The following is a 14,735-nucleotide window of genomic DNA, read 5'->3' as shown; positions in this document are numbered from 1 at the left end:
ACTGTGTTTGTACAAAGACTAAACTAAGTAACTCTTAATGGAGATAGGCTTTTCTGTTTCTCTAGTTTGCATGATGAAAAACATGGCTGCTGTATTAGTTTTCCCCAGTTAGGCTGTGGTAACAAATGAGTCCAAAATCTTGTTACCGGGGCACTAGGTGCAAGAGCACCTGGCTCCGGAAGTCCCAAAGGGACCAGATTTGGTCACATACCGCTGACAAAATCCTAAGTGAGAGAGGAATGGTGCTGAAACAATTTATGTCAGCGACGTCAACACCGGGAAGACAGTAGACTAAATCTCAAAAACTGTCTCCAAAGCGCTGAAAATACTTCTAGGTTTATATAGAGAAAATGTAGAGCAAAGGTCCGTGGTTAGGTGCAGGTCGATCATTGTCCTCAGGAAAATCATGCAAGGTCTTGCTGGCATCAGGGTATTCCCTATTGCTTGAAGGGTACTTTCCGTTCCCAACATGGGATGCGTTACCCACTGAGTCTTTTGCTTAGTTAAGAGATACACTGAAAAGATTTTAGTCAATTAGAAAATACAGACTGGTCAAAACAGAGGTAGTTGAAGGGCTCTTTCAGTCTCATTGGTTTACAGCAACCAATGTTTATTTCTCACTAATGTAACATGGACTGGGAACAACTATGGCTTCGTGCTTCATGTGTCTTCTTCATTCTGGGACCCTGGAAAGGGCTTTCATGAGTAAATGGAGTATGATTAATTTGTCTTATAGCCATTGCTCAAATGAAACTTTAAATATTTTTAAACTCTTCAGAACTTTTATGGATGCTCTGTCAATTAGGAGGTACTACTCAGAACCTGACATGGTGGGCATCCAGTGAATATTTGTTGAATGAACGAATGAACGACAGCCCATTCTCTTGCTCTCTCTCTGGTTTTTCTAACCACTCAGGACCACAATCCAGAAAAGTTTCTTTTAAGATTTTATTTATTGATTTGAGAGAGAACTCATGGGAGTGTGCGCGCCATGAGTGGGGAGAGGGGCAGAGAGCGGGGGGAGGGGGGCAGAGAGCAAGGGGGAGAGAGAGAATATCAAGTAGACTCCCCTCTGAGTGCGGAGCCTGACATGGGGCTCCATCTCAGGACCCTGAGATGATGACCTGAGCCGAAATCAAGAGTCAGACACAACCAACCGAGCCACCCAGGCATCTCAATCCAGAAAAGTTTTTAAGTAGGTGACTTACCTTGGTTATTTCAGAGAGAGAATTCTGGTGACTAAAAATGTGTGTAAAGAGCTGCAAACTTTTCTCAGGATGTTTTCACTTATGGGGAGTTAGTGTGGGGTGTTGTGTATTCTGGGCCTGCCAGCGCCATTCATTACCTGAGCAAGCCAGGGGCCTCTGCTCACTTCTGCCTTGCAAAAGGAAGAGTTTACTGAAAGAGGTGTTGGGGAGCAAGACATCAGACCTGGAAATGGTGAAGTGATTGCAGCAAAGAGGTTCCTATCCTATCAGTATCTCTCTCACCCTCTGAAGCTGAATCTGGCAGACAAACTTGTTCTGCTTGTGAGCCTTGCCTATCAGAGCTTGGGGGAAGCCTAGGAGGAATGTCCTTCTCCTAGGAGGAATGTCTTTGCCAAATATGTCTCTACTTCAAAGAGACCTTGTATGATAGGACAACAACAAAAGAAGGGTAAGTCACTTCATCTTCTTTACTTCTTCCTCCCAATGCTTCCTCTCCCTTTTAAGAACCTAGTAAGCTTGCTTCCTTCTTAGGTAACGTTTTGTCAGTCAGTTTCATCTTATTTTCAACAAGGTTTACTGCTGACTAGGGTTTTTCAAACTGCAGCTTTTTGTCCACAAGTGGGTACTGAAATTAAGCATTAAGAAGAAATAACAACAAAATAAAAGTGTCAAAGTGTGCATATATAATAAAGGTAAGTATTGTTTTACACATACACAGGTACATGTGTACAGATAGGATCACAATCCTAGAAAAGAATTTCTTACTGTGAACCACGACCAGAAAAAGTTTGAAAAGTCATCATAATAGGGCTTATTCTTCCAAGTAATAGGGAGTAAATGAGGAGACCTGTGGTTCACACACTCTCCTGTATCTACTCAGCCCTTTAATACAGGTCTTTAATGTTTAAGCTATATTTTGTAGAATGGGGGGTTTGTGGTGTCACCTGGGGGAATAATTACATGTTTCAAGCAAATGATTTAGAAAAAAATCTGTGTGTCGGGCCTTTAACGAACATTCATTTTAGGGGAGGATACAAGATTTTCTAGGTTTCAAAAGAATTGACTTGTCTTAATCTTTTTAAAAAATATTTATTTATTTTAGAGAGAGAGAGAGAGAGCAAGCAGGGGGAAGGACAGAGGGAGAGAATCCTCAGGCAGACTCTCCACTGAGTGCAGAGCCCGATGCGGAGCTCGATCCCAGGTCCTCGAGATCATCACCTGAGCTGAAATCAAGAGCCAGACATTCAACCCACTGAGCCACCCTGATGCATCAACTTCCCTTATTCTTAAAATTTACAAGCCTTTGAGCATTTCTTTTTGCAGTTAATGTTTAAACTTCTACTTACATATTTTTTAAGTTTTTGAGTAGGTGATAAGGGCTTGTGCTGAGTTGAATAGTGTCTCCCAACTCATGTCCATTTGGTATCTGTGAATGTGGTTTTACTTGAAAATAGGGTCATGGCAGATGTAATCAAGTCAAGATGAAGTCATAGTGGATTAAGATGGGCCCTAAATCTAATGACTGATGTCCTCCTAAGCGGAGAGACACGAGATACGCAGACATAGGATGCATTACTGATAGACTACGCTATGAATAGGAGTTGGGCACTGCATAAAATGTGGTTTTGGGTGCATGGCAGAAAACTCAAAAGACAGAAAAGACAGTTTTTCTCTATGGTGGAATCGAGTCTTACTAGTTTGTCATTTAACAGCTTTTTAAGGAATCTAAACCATTTTTTAGCTGTGCTAAGCCAATATTTTGCAGTACTTATCTTGCCTTTAAGATATTCTCCTGAGACAAACCATAAGAGACTCTTAACCATAGGAAACAAACTGTGGGTTATTGGAGGGGAGGTGGGTGGGGAAATGGGGTAACTGGGTGATGGGCCTTAAGGAGGGCATTTGATGTAGTGAGCACTGGGTGTTCTATGCAATTGATAAATCACTAAATTCTACCTTTTAAAGTAATAATACACTACATGTTAATTAAATTGATTTAAGTAAAAAATTAAAAAAGATGTTCTCCTGAAATTTCTTGTTATGTATTCTATCTCAAGACTTTTATTTTATTTTTTAAAAGATTTTATTTATTTATTTGTCAGAGAGAGCACAAGCAGGAGGAGCAGCAGACTCCCCGCTGAGCAGGGAGCCCAACGCAGGACTTGATCCCAGGACCCGGGGTTCATGACCTGAGCTGAAGGCAGATGCTCAACCAACTGAGCTACCTAGTGTCCCCATCTTAAGAATTTTTTTTTTTAAAGTACATACTTTCTTAGTTTATAAGAATGTATAATTTAAAAATAATCTTGGGGTGCCTGGCTGGCTCTGTTGGTGGAGCATGGAACTCTTGATCTCGGGGTTGTGAGTTTGAGCCCCATGTCAGGTATAGAGATTACTAAAAAATAAAATCTTTAAAAAAATAAATAAAGGGGCGCCTGGGTGGCTCAGTCAGTTAAGTGTCTGCCTTTGGCTCAGGTCATGATCCCAGGGTCCTGGGATAGAGCCCTGCATTGTGCTCCCTGCTCAGCGGGAGCCTGCTTCTCCCTCTGCCTCTCCCCTGGCTTGTGCTCGCTCTCTCTGTTGCTCACTCTCTGTCAAATAAACAAATAAAATCTTTAAAAAAATATATTCTTAGAGTGTAATTATCTTAATATAAGTTAACTTATTTTCTGCATTGTTTTTAGAAAATAGCCTCTGATCTTTAATATGGAATTTAATCAACATCTGCCATTTGCAACTGATACGCCAAGAATTCGATTAATGTTTGAAATCTGATGTAGCTTTCACTTCTCAGACACAGGAAGGTGAGATACAAAGCAAACCAAGATCCCAAATTAGCAGTTAGTTGTAATTTTCTGAGGTGTCTATTTAAATTAGTTTACCTCAGAGCTCCTTTCTAACATGAAACCCATGTTAACTAACATAACATGAATTAATGTGGCGTTCATGTGTTTTTAAATGCATGAATTAGGAGAGAGTATTGCAGAAATTAAGTAGAAGTGAAGCTTTCTGAGTGGTGAGCTCAAGAAGTAGGGAGCCAGAGTGCTGGATGGGAAATCATCTCTGACACTGGCAGGCGGGCCAACTTCATGGGTGTGTGGCTTGCTGCACACCAAAAACATCCATAAAAAAGGAAATTGAAAATTGGACTTTATTAAAATTCGAAGCTTCTGCTTTTCAAAAGATTATTAAGAAAAAGTAAAGACAAGCTATATTGTGGGATAAAATATTTGCAGATCAAATCTATCTGATAAAAGACTTATATCCATGATACATGAAGATGACTAAAATAATAACAATAAAACATGGATGAAAGATTTGAACAGACACTTCACCAAAGAAAATACAAGCATGTAACAGAATTCCCAAAATCATTAGTCATGAGACACCATTACTAACCAATTAGAGTGCCTAAAATTAAAAAGACTAACCAGACCAGGTGTTGGAAGAGGATGGAGAGGAACTGGAACTCTCAAAACTGCTGGTGGGAATGTGAAACTGTATACATACATTGCAGAACAGCTTGGCAATTTCTTAAAAAGTTATACACCTATTTATATGCTGCAGCCATTTTCGTAGGAAAGTATTCAATAGAAATGGAAACATATGTTCACAGGCTTGTATGTGAGTCTTTTTAGTATACTTCACCATTCATAACAGCTTTATTCCTATAAGTCCCAAACTGGAAACAACCAAAAAGTCCACCAAAGGTGAGTGGATACACCAATTGTGTTATAATTATACTCAGCAATAAAAAGAAGTGAGTGATTGATACGTGCAACCATGTGAATGAATCTCAAAATAATTGTGCTGCATGAAATAAGCCAGACCAAGATGGTAGGTACATACTGTATGGTATGATTCCATTTACGTAACATTCTAGAAAATGCAAATTTTTTTTTTAAAGATTTTTAAAATTTATTTATTCAACAGAGATAGAAACAGCCAGCGAGAGAGGGAACACAAGCAGGGGAAGTGGGAGAGGAAGAAGCAGGCTCATAGCAGAGAAGCCTGATGTGGGGCTCGATCCCATAACGCCGGGATCACGTCCTGAGCCTAAGGCAGACGCTTAACTGCCGTGGCACCCAGGAGCCCCTAGAAAATGCAAATTTATCTGTTGTGACAGAAAGCAGATCAGTGGTTGATCCAGGAGACAATATGGGAGGAATTAGAGGCACAGAGAACTTTGGGTATGATGGGTATGTTTATTATTTTGCCTGTAGTAATGGTTACACAGGTGTTCACATGTCAAACCATCAATTTGTATATTTTAAATATGTCAATGTCAAACATACCTCCATAAAAGTGTTTAAAAGTTAAGCGTATCATGATTCATGTTATACATACATCCGTAATCCTTCAGAATTTAGTCCTGGGTTAACTTTTTCTCAACAAAAATCAAACCATAGTCATAGCACAGTCTAAATACGCAGAGATTTAACAATGCCGACTTCAGCTTTCTTTTATTCCAGTAGCACCAGTAGGGAACAGCAGTCTGAGTGTGCCTCTGTTTCAGGTCTCAAAGGACGCCCGGCACCAGAACGGAGAGCGCTTTAACTTCACTCTCTGGAGGGTGAGCTCATCTAAACACGCCCTGGTCGGAGTGCCAATCTCCACCCGCTCCTTAAAGGTGGTAAACGCAAGCCAATTTCCTTGGGCGTGTGAGGGGCCACACGAGGCAAGAATCCGGCCAGTTTCCAGCCCGAGATTCCACATCTTCCGGAGAAGTCTTACTATACGGAGAGTGAAGAGCGCAAGTGCTCGGGCCTGGGAAAGCACTAGCAACTGGAGGAGGCGGGGATAAGAAGAAAGAAAGAAAAAAAAAAAGACAAGCGCTCCGGCCGGAAGTCCCAGCTAGGCCCGGATCACGTGCCCTCTCGGGCGCCGGCACACTCCACGGCTTTCTGGTCCGGTGGGGCCCCGAGGCCCTGCACTTTCGGTTCCGCCCGCTGGCCGTCAGCTGCGACCCCGGCTCGCACTTCCGCTCGCCCTCTGACCCGCTGCCCAACGTCTGTGCATTCTGCGGTACGGTGTCTCGGGGCACGCCTTTAGGGCCGGTGGGGAGTGCGGTGTGCAGTTTCTCTCGTGCTAGAGTTTGAAGAGGCGCGGGGAAGCCACTGGGTGTCGGTCTTCCGCTTGCTGCCCAAGAGGTGCCTTTAAGTTGCGCAGGCCCAGCCCCCACGCCAAGAGCCCAAAATGAAGGCTGAAGGCCGCCCGCGGCCATGGAAGGGGCGTTTGGCCTCTCGCCGCCCTTACATCCTAAATGAGCCCACGGGGCGCGGGGTGGGAGACAACCCGGGGTCCTGACCCCGTCCCACCGCTGCTGTGTGGCCTGTTTCCCGGCACGGTTTCGTTCTGACCCGGGGGCCTAATAACACTGCCCACCTTTCCTCCCCGTGCAGCCCCCTGACCATGCCCGCGGGCGTGTCCTGGGCCACCTACCTGAAAATGTTCGCTGCCAGCCTCCTGAGCATGTGCGCCGGGGCTGAAGTGGTGCACAGATACTACCGGCCGGACCTGGTGAGTGCAGGAGGGTCCATCGTTCCCGGCTCCTGGATCCCTCCGTTCTCCTCCCAGCAGCCGAAAGGATCTTAAAACAAAATTAGAAGGCCATCTGCCCTGAGCCTAAAACCTGATGATGGCATTCCATTGCGTTTAGAGCAATGCATGGCCTGTTCTTACACGGGTCTTACACAGCCAGTCCCCTGCCTGCCACTGGCCTTGATCTTTTACTATTTACCCCTCGTTCCCACTCTTGCAGCCACACCGGTTTCCTTGCTGTTTCTCACACTCATCAAGCCTGTCCCATTGTCAATGCCATGCTTTTTCTCATCTTGGAAGGCTTTTCTCCCAGATCTTGGGTTGGTTTCCTGCTTCAAAACGTCAAGTCTCTGCTCAAATATCTCCTCCAGCAGTCAGGGTCCTTTGGACAGCTCCTAAAGGATTCCTCCTTGTGCTGTTCTGACTCAGTCCTTTGCTCCCCTAGAGGACTTGTCACAATTTGCAAGTATTTTTTCCCTTTTGGTTTTTTTTTTTTTTTTAATTTTTCTTTGTTTCCTCTCCACCAGAATGTAATCTCCATGAAGGGCCTGGGCCTGGGTAGTTCACCCTTGATCTCAATCACCTAGAAAAGAGCTTAGAACATAGTAAATGCTCGATAAATATTTGATAAATGAAGAATGAGGGAATATAGGCATTCCAAGGAGGGAGAAATTTAAGTTTAGCATTTTAAGCATTCGTTGAATTAGAACTGGGAAATAGAGGTGTTTTTGAGGAGTTACGGTCTTGCCGAGGTGGAGGCAAGGAAATGCAGAGGAAATAATGATAGGCGTGTGCTAGGTGTATGCTACAGGTGTGAATAGAGTGGTTTGGAGCACAGCGTACGGAACAGTCATGTCTGCCTTGACTCTGGACGGGTAACACAGAGAACTAGCCATTTGTCTTTTAGTTTCAGTGAACTGTCAGCTACAGTTTCGGGGGTTTTTATTCTTGTTTTCAGATAAGGAAACTGAGATTCTGAAGACTGAAGGTGATTTCCCAGATTCACATAGCTTCCTGGGGATTTGAAGTCCAAGCTTTCTGTTTAGTGCTTTTCTTTTTTGATCCTGTTAATGAGGTAGTACAACACCCTTGTAAAACACTCAGATTGAATTCGGCATGTAGAGTAGGATGTGAAAATCTACCCCTCCCCCACTGTCTCCAGTCTGCTCCCCGCAGGTGGCTACCATTTTTTGGTTGGTGTATACTTGCAGACTTCTGTTGTTGAGATACACACACACACACACACACACACACACACACACACACAGAGTGGAGAGGGTGTCTTTCCCCACGTAAATAGGTGTTCATATACACATTTCTCTGTAACTTGTTTGTTTTGGTTAACATTTCTATGAATAGACACATGTTTATATCAACAGCCTTTTTTCTTTCTGACCATTGAATAGCATTTTATACTACGGATGTTCCATATATTATTTAATCCCATATTGACATTTTGGTGGTATCTAGTTTTCGTACAAACAATGCTGAAGTATCCCTTTTTTTTTTTTTTTAAAGATTTTATTTATTTATTTGACAGACAGCCAGCGAGAGAGGGAACACAAGCAGGGGGAGTGGGAGAGGAAGAAGCAGGCTCCCAGCGGAGAAGCCCGATGCGGGGCTCGATCCCAGAACGCTGGGATCACGCCCTGAGCCGAAGGCAGACGCTTAACGACTGCGCCACCAAGGCGCCCCATGAAGTATCTCTTACCAGCAGGGACTGCTTCTCTTTTGAGCCTAGGAAAGTATCAGGGATACCTAGTGGAGACAGAAAGGGGTAAGAACCTTCCACAGAAATGCAGTTAGGTCATTAGCTCCAGCGGAAAAGACATCAAGCAGGCGTTACAAAGGAAGGAATGCCTATGATTTGCCCCTGGGAAATTGACCTTCGATTCACCCATCTCATTATAAGTAGGAACATGCAAGGTTGTTACCAGCAGCTGCTTCGACCTTGGGAAGAGGCAGCATGAAGCCAGCATCTCTGGAAGGACTGTACTGAAGGGTCGCAGGCCACTTCGTCCTGATTGGGCAGTGGCATCAGCAGTGGGGTACCTCTGTAGGGACCTGAAGGCCAGGGCTGGCCAGTTACGTGTAGGATGCTGGATACTTTACTAACATTTAAGGAATTTGTGTTCTTTTCCTGCGTCTGTTGGTATTGTTCTAGCAATGACTGACACTGTTGTAACAACCGCTGGCCTTTGTTGGAGTCTTTCAGTCTTTACAGCTAGAAGGTCTGGGTGGAGTCCAGGGCGGAGGAGACCCCGATGGCTGCCTAGAATGTGTGGTCAGTGCTGTCGTAAGGGAGCGGCATTAAGGATGCTTTTCCTAGTTGTCCAGCTCAGCTGCTCAGGATAGGAATGGAGGCAGGGACTCAAGGCAAGTGTCCTGTCCTGGAATACAAAGTGTGCTCGAGCTTCCCTTGGCATTTCCATTTACTCTTGCATTACTTTTACTGATTCTGTTTTCCTTAATTTATAATCTACTTATTATTGAAGGCATAGTCAAAAAAATGCAGTCTCAATGATGAGGAAAGACGTTAGGGTTTGGAGCTGATGGCCAAGAAAGAATTCTTGTGACGTCTTTGGTGCAAAAAGGTGGTTTTATTAAAGCTTGGAGACAGGACCCGTGGGCAGGAAGAGCTGCATTGGGGTCACGAGGAGTGGTCCATTATGTACTATCAAGTTGGGAGGGGGATAGGGATAGTGTAGCCTCCTAGGTATTTTGGAAACAAGGTTTCCAGGATCCTAAGGGGGCTAGCTATTGTCAGGGAAAGGTCATTTATTACTTAGTAAAAACTCAGTCATGAGACTCCTCAGACGTATACAGGTGGGACATATGCTTGGGGGATGATTGCTAACATGTATCTTGGCGGGGGTGCGGGGGTGCAGGCGGGTGGGTAGAGATGAAGTTTCCGAAGGAATTTTTGTATGTTAAAGTAGACTTACAGGATCCTGGGGGTTGGGCTAAGATTGCCTTTTGCCCTTAGCAAGGCGGTAACGTCAAGGCAGCTGAGTCCCTAGAGGAATGTCACTCGGCCTGTTTCAAGGACTTGTCAGTGGGCTGTAGGTAGTAAGGAAATTTAACTTTTCTTTTGCCTTTTTTTCCCACATCATTAGGATTCATTTTATTTTATTTAAATATTTTATTTATTTATTTGTCAGAGAGAGAGAGAGCACGAACGGCGAACAGGAGGCAGAGGGGGAAGCAGTTTCCCCACTGAGCAAGGAGCCTGAGACTGGACTCGGTCCCAGGACCCTGGGATCATGACCTGAGACGAAAGCAGATGCTTAACTGACTGAGCCACGCAGGCGCCCCAGGACTCATTTTAAAGTGTTCATTTTTGGTTGTCTCCAGACATACCCACATACACACAAATTGCTATTTAGAACCTCTACTGACATTGTTAACTTTTGATGTCAGAAAACTTATTAGTCTTTTAAAAAATCGATTATATATTTAGTAAATAAAAGTGCTATTTTTCTGAAGCGGGAGAGGTAGGTTCTTGTCTCACAGAGTCGAAGAATGAATCTCGCGGACAAAGGAGAGTGAGTAAAGCGATAAGAGTTTTTATTAAGCAAGAGTACAGAAAATAAAAAGCTCTCAGGAGCGAGAGGGGCCCAACAGGGTTGCCACTGAGGGCTTTTAGGGTTGCTCTTTTATGGAAGGCTAAGGAGGGAACTTAAATCTTTCTGACTTCTCTACTGGCAGCACCATTGATTAAGGACTAGTGATAACATCTTTAATGACTTACTTCTTTTTAGGGTCTAGTTATTTTCTGTTGACCACAGGAGACTGTCATAAATAAGACTCCCCCTTGGATACCTACGGCAGGGTGGTCTGTAGTATTCCCTTATCTCTGGTTTCCTTACACCTCCACATTTTGGGGATTTCTGTGAGCCTGATCACATAGGCAGGCCCCTATCTATCTCTCCCTACCTAGCCCCGCCTGTCCCTTACTCATTTCTTTTAATAAGAGTTGAAATGTCTGGGCGCCTGGGTGGCTCAGTTCTCTGTCTTTCCCTCTGTGGGCTTGAGCTCACTCTCTCACTCACTCTCTCTCTCAAATAGATAAATAAATAAATCTTAAAAAAAACAGGTTGAATTGTCATTTTAGCTTTGTACTGTATTGGCGATTCAGGTTACTCCAGATGTGTCCGTGTGTGTGTGTGTGTGTGTGTGTGTGTGTGTGTAGTTGTATATACTTTATAGAAATTTGAAACATGCTATTATTGTATTTTATTTTTTATTTTTTAAAGTTTTTAATTCCAGTTAGTTAACACACAGTGTTATGTTAGTTTCAGGTATAGTACAGTATGCTATATTTTATAGGGCTTTGTGACTTCATATAATTTCCTTTTGTGACCCTGGGGGGAAAAGATATTTCTAAATTACTTAGTTTCCACAGTTTAATGAATATGAAACAAGCTACATTCATTCTTACACTAAAGGGATTGGAATGTCAAAATCCTAGGACTAGTTTTAAGACAGGAAATTGACAAGTTACTCTGGCTTTTATTCTGGTTTCCATCACTGATTTTTTTAGAAAGTCATTTTCACTTCAAAATGAGAGTTGTGCTGTGAAGCACATCTCTTAGCTGCCTACCTCTCCTATGACCCTGGCCCCAAACCCCACATTCTTTCCTGAACTATTTTATTTCTTTAGGATTAACTAGTTGTTAGACGAAAGAATAAAATGAACCAGATCAAGGTGTTTGAACTTCAGGCATTGAAAAGCTATAGAAGCTTTCTGAAGTGAGTGAAATTATGCCAGAGTTATCTTGCAGTTTTATATAAAGTAATCTGAGTAAAGCTTTTATTTCTCCAATCTTAGGAGCTTCTAAGGGTCCTGAGCGAAAGTCTGTTGATTTATTCATCCAGCACCGTTTTTTGCCTGCCTTTTATAATGAGGGGCATTCCATAGGGTTGTAAGAAATAGGGAGGAAATTGCGACGAGGTCGCTTTCCTCAGGACCGCAGTGCGTAAGCTGAGAGCTGATAGGAACAGATACGCCTCTGAATCATTATGAACAGTTCCACTCGGATGTGCAGTGGGCATGTTCGAAACTGAGCTGGCCTTCCTCCAGCAGACCTGCTCTTCTTGAAGTCTTGCCTGTCACAGTGGTTGGTGACTCCATCGTTCCTGTTGTTCAGGCCAAAGCCTAGGAGTCTTCTTTAACTCCTCTCTCATACTGCACACAACAGCAACTCCCACTGGCTGATCTGAAAACTATATCCAGAATCTCACTGCTTTTCACCACATCCATTACCCAGTTCAAGCCACTGTCAGCCCATGTCTCACCTCAGTTTCTGTGTTTCTGCCTTCCAGCCTTGCTCTCCTGCAGGCTTTTCTTGACGAAGCCACTGTCTTTTTATGCTTGAGTCAGGTCATGTCATTCTTCTCAGAACTCTCCAGGGATTGGGGCGCCTGGGTGGCACAGCGGTTAAGCGTCTGCCTTCGGCTCAGGGCGTGATCCCAGAGTCCTGGGATCGAGCCCCACATCAGGCTCCTCTGCTAGGAGCCTGCTTCTTCCTCTCCCACTCCCCCTGCTTGTGTTCCCTCTCTCGCTGGCTGTCTCTCTCTTTGTCAAATAAATAAATAAAATCTTTAAAAAAAAAAACAACTCTCCAGGGATTATATACTTCCTAGTCCCTTCCTAACCTCTTGTTGACTACTTTATACCAGCTGTGCTGACCACCTTGCTCTTCCTTGCACATAAGGGCACATTTCTGCCTTAGGTCCTCTGCATTTGTGGTTTCTGCCTGAAACACTCCTAGATACCTGCACGGCTGGTTTTCTCATCCTCCTTCATGTCTTTGTGTAAAAGGGAGCTTTTCAGACAATAAGCACCCGACAAAATGCTCAGCATCATTAACCATCAGAGAAATGCACATCAAAACCACAACAAGATGCCATTTCATCACCACTATAATGACTATAATTAAAAACAGCTCATGACAAGCGTCAGTGAGGCTGCAGAGAAATTGGGACCCTCATACAATGCTGCTAGGGATGTAAAATGGGACAGCTGCTTTGGAAACCAGTCTGGCCGTTCCTCAAACAGTTCAACGTAGAGTCATAGGACTTAGCGATTCCACATCTTGGTTTGTACCCAAGAGAAATGGAAACATAGGTCCACACAGCCTCCTTGTACACAGGTTCATTTAAGTGGAATCATACAATATGTGGTCTTTTGTGACTACTTTCTTTCACTTTGCATGTTTTCAAGGTTCGTCCCATGTTGTCAAATATATCTGTACTTCATTTCCTTTTAGGACGGAATAATATTCCATCATAAGGATAGTGGGGTTGGATCCCAAGTCTCTGGGATCATGACCTGAGCTGAAGGCAGATGCTTAACCGACTGAGCCTCCCAGGCACCCCAGGCACTTACTGTTTTTGAACAGTAACGACTTGATTTGAAATCTATTCAAAATGAATTGATTCCCAGTACTTGTTTCCTGTGCCAGGCACATGGTAGAGACTCAGTGAATAGTGCAGGAATGAATTTCAGATTGTGGAAAGCTTTATTAAGATCTGTGATCTGTCAGTTAATATTGATAGAAACTCTCCCTCTGTGAGTCCTGAAATGCTAGAGGCGCAGCTTGGATAATAGAGTCATGTAAGCTATGGGTTAGAAACGGACTGAGATGGGCCATAGGCTCTCACTATAAGGATTTACCATTGAGTGCACAGGGACTTCTGTTTTTTTTTAGTTTTTACTTTCAGGTCACACTGAAGTACAGTCTAAGAAAGCACTGGCATCTATGTTGTTTTGTTTTTCTGATAGACAATACCTGAAATTCCACCAAAGCCTGGAGAACTCAAAACGGAGCTTTGGGGACTGAAAAAGAGACAACATGAACCTCAAATTTCTCAGCAATAGAAACCTCAAAATACTCAACTCTGCCAAGAACTCCGTGAATAATATTCTAAGTATTAAATTTATATTTTTAATGTTTATTGAGTCAGACCAGTTGTCTTTAAGCACCTAGTGCAATGCTCACTGCAGGAGGAGGTGCCCAGATGTTAACTGACGCACTGAGATTAAATATGGATTGACCAGTGTCTCTTGAAAACTGCCAAAGTTTGTATCATCAGCTTTTTGAATGTGGTTGAATAGATACTGTCTTGAATATCATGTGAGAAAGAATATTTACAGTGTTTCCTGCCCTTATAGTTCTGGTTTATTTCTCTGAATAAGCTTGACTATCATGGCAGATGGGAATTATAAATTAGCTATAATAAAAGTGTCATTGGCAATGAAAGCTTATGGTGTGAAGTTAATATTTCTCTAAAATTGGAAAATGCTATTTGTACTAAACTGAATTGAGTTGAAATATTTAAAGTTTGAAGTTCTTTTGGAATTGTGTACTTCACAAAATTATAACAAATGTCACTTGGACTGTCACAAGTTCTTTATCCCCAAATTCGAGAAACCATATTACCATGTAGTTATTCTTATAAAATATATTTTAAAATAACTGAAAAGCTTAAATGAGTTTTGTTACGGGGTAAATTGTGTCCTCTCCCCAAAGATGTTGAAGTCCTAACCTCCAGTACCTGTTAATGTGACCTTATTTGGAAATAGGAGTCCTGCAAATGTAATGAAGTTAAGATGGGGTCATTAGGGTGGGTCACTAATCTAATCTGACTGGTGTCTTTATAAGAGGCAAACGCCATGTAAAGACAGACGGGGAGAGCACAGTGTGACATCAGATCAAAGATTGAAATGATGTAAGCCAGGAATTCCAGGGATGGAGAGCCAAAAATTAAGAGTACTAGATTATTCCTTAATAAAGCTGTGGGTAAAAAACAACCCAAAATAGACCAGTTGCAAGGTGTTTGGTCATTAAATTAGGTCAAACAGGGTTGTGCAAGGTGTTTATGACATAGCCGCTTGTTTTTACCCAAAACTGAGTAGGATGCTTTCTAAGCTTCCTGCTTGAAACAGTGTACACGCAGAATTTGCAACTGGAGAACGCTGAG

The 14,735-nt window shown here is 43.0% G+C and overlaps 1 protein-coding gene across 2 annotated transcripts; it reads left to right on the top strand.

The window, feature by feature from the left end:
- The first annotated feature begins 5,437 nt into the window (after window positions 1–5,437).
- On the top strand, window positions 5,438–14,009 carry CUNH12orf73 (chromosome unknown C12orf73 homolog). Of its 2 annotated transcripts, none has more exons than XM_008705685.2 (3): window positions 5,438–6,358; window positions 6,611–6,728; window positions 13,537–14,009. In XM_008705685.2, the coding sequence occupies exons 2-3, from the start codon at window positions 6,621–6,623 to the stop codon at window positions 13,630–13,632; spliced, it is 204 nt and encodes a 67-aa protein (XP_008703907.1). In that variant the 5' UTR covers window positions 5,438–6,358; window positions 6,611–6,620; the 3' UTR covers window positions 13,633–14,009. The 2 variants fall into 2 exon arrangements, with proteins under 2 accessions (XP_008703907.1, XP_008703906.1); XM_008705684.2 differs by having other exon boundaries at window positions 5,443–6,233.
- The last annotated feature ends 726 nt before the right edge of the window (window positions 14,010–14,735 follow it).

Source organism: Ursus maritimus, unplaced genomic scaffold (assembly GCF_017311325.1).
Source record: "Ursus maritimus isolate PB19 unplaced genomic scaffold, ASM1731132v1 scaffold_21, whole genome shotgun sequence".
Lineage (NCBI taxonomy): Eukaryota > Metazoa > Chordata > Mammalia > Carnivora > Ursidae > Ursus > Ursus maritimus.
The sequence above is the reverse complement of the archived record's forward strand: the minus strand, read 5'-3'. Positions and strand labels throughout refer to the sequence as shown.

Coding starts and splice junctions, on each gene's coding strand:
- CUNH12orf73 (XM_008705685.2), top strand. CDS start 6,621: ATGCCCGCGGGCGTGTCCTGGGCCACCTACCTGAAAATGTTCGCTGCC. Junction 6,729..13,536: donor GATACTACCGGCCGGACCTG/GTGAGTGCAGGA, acceptor TTTTTCTGATAG/ACAATACCTGAAATTCCACC.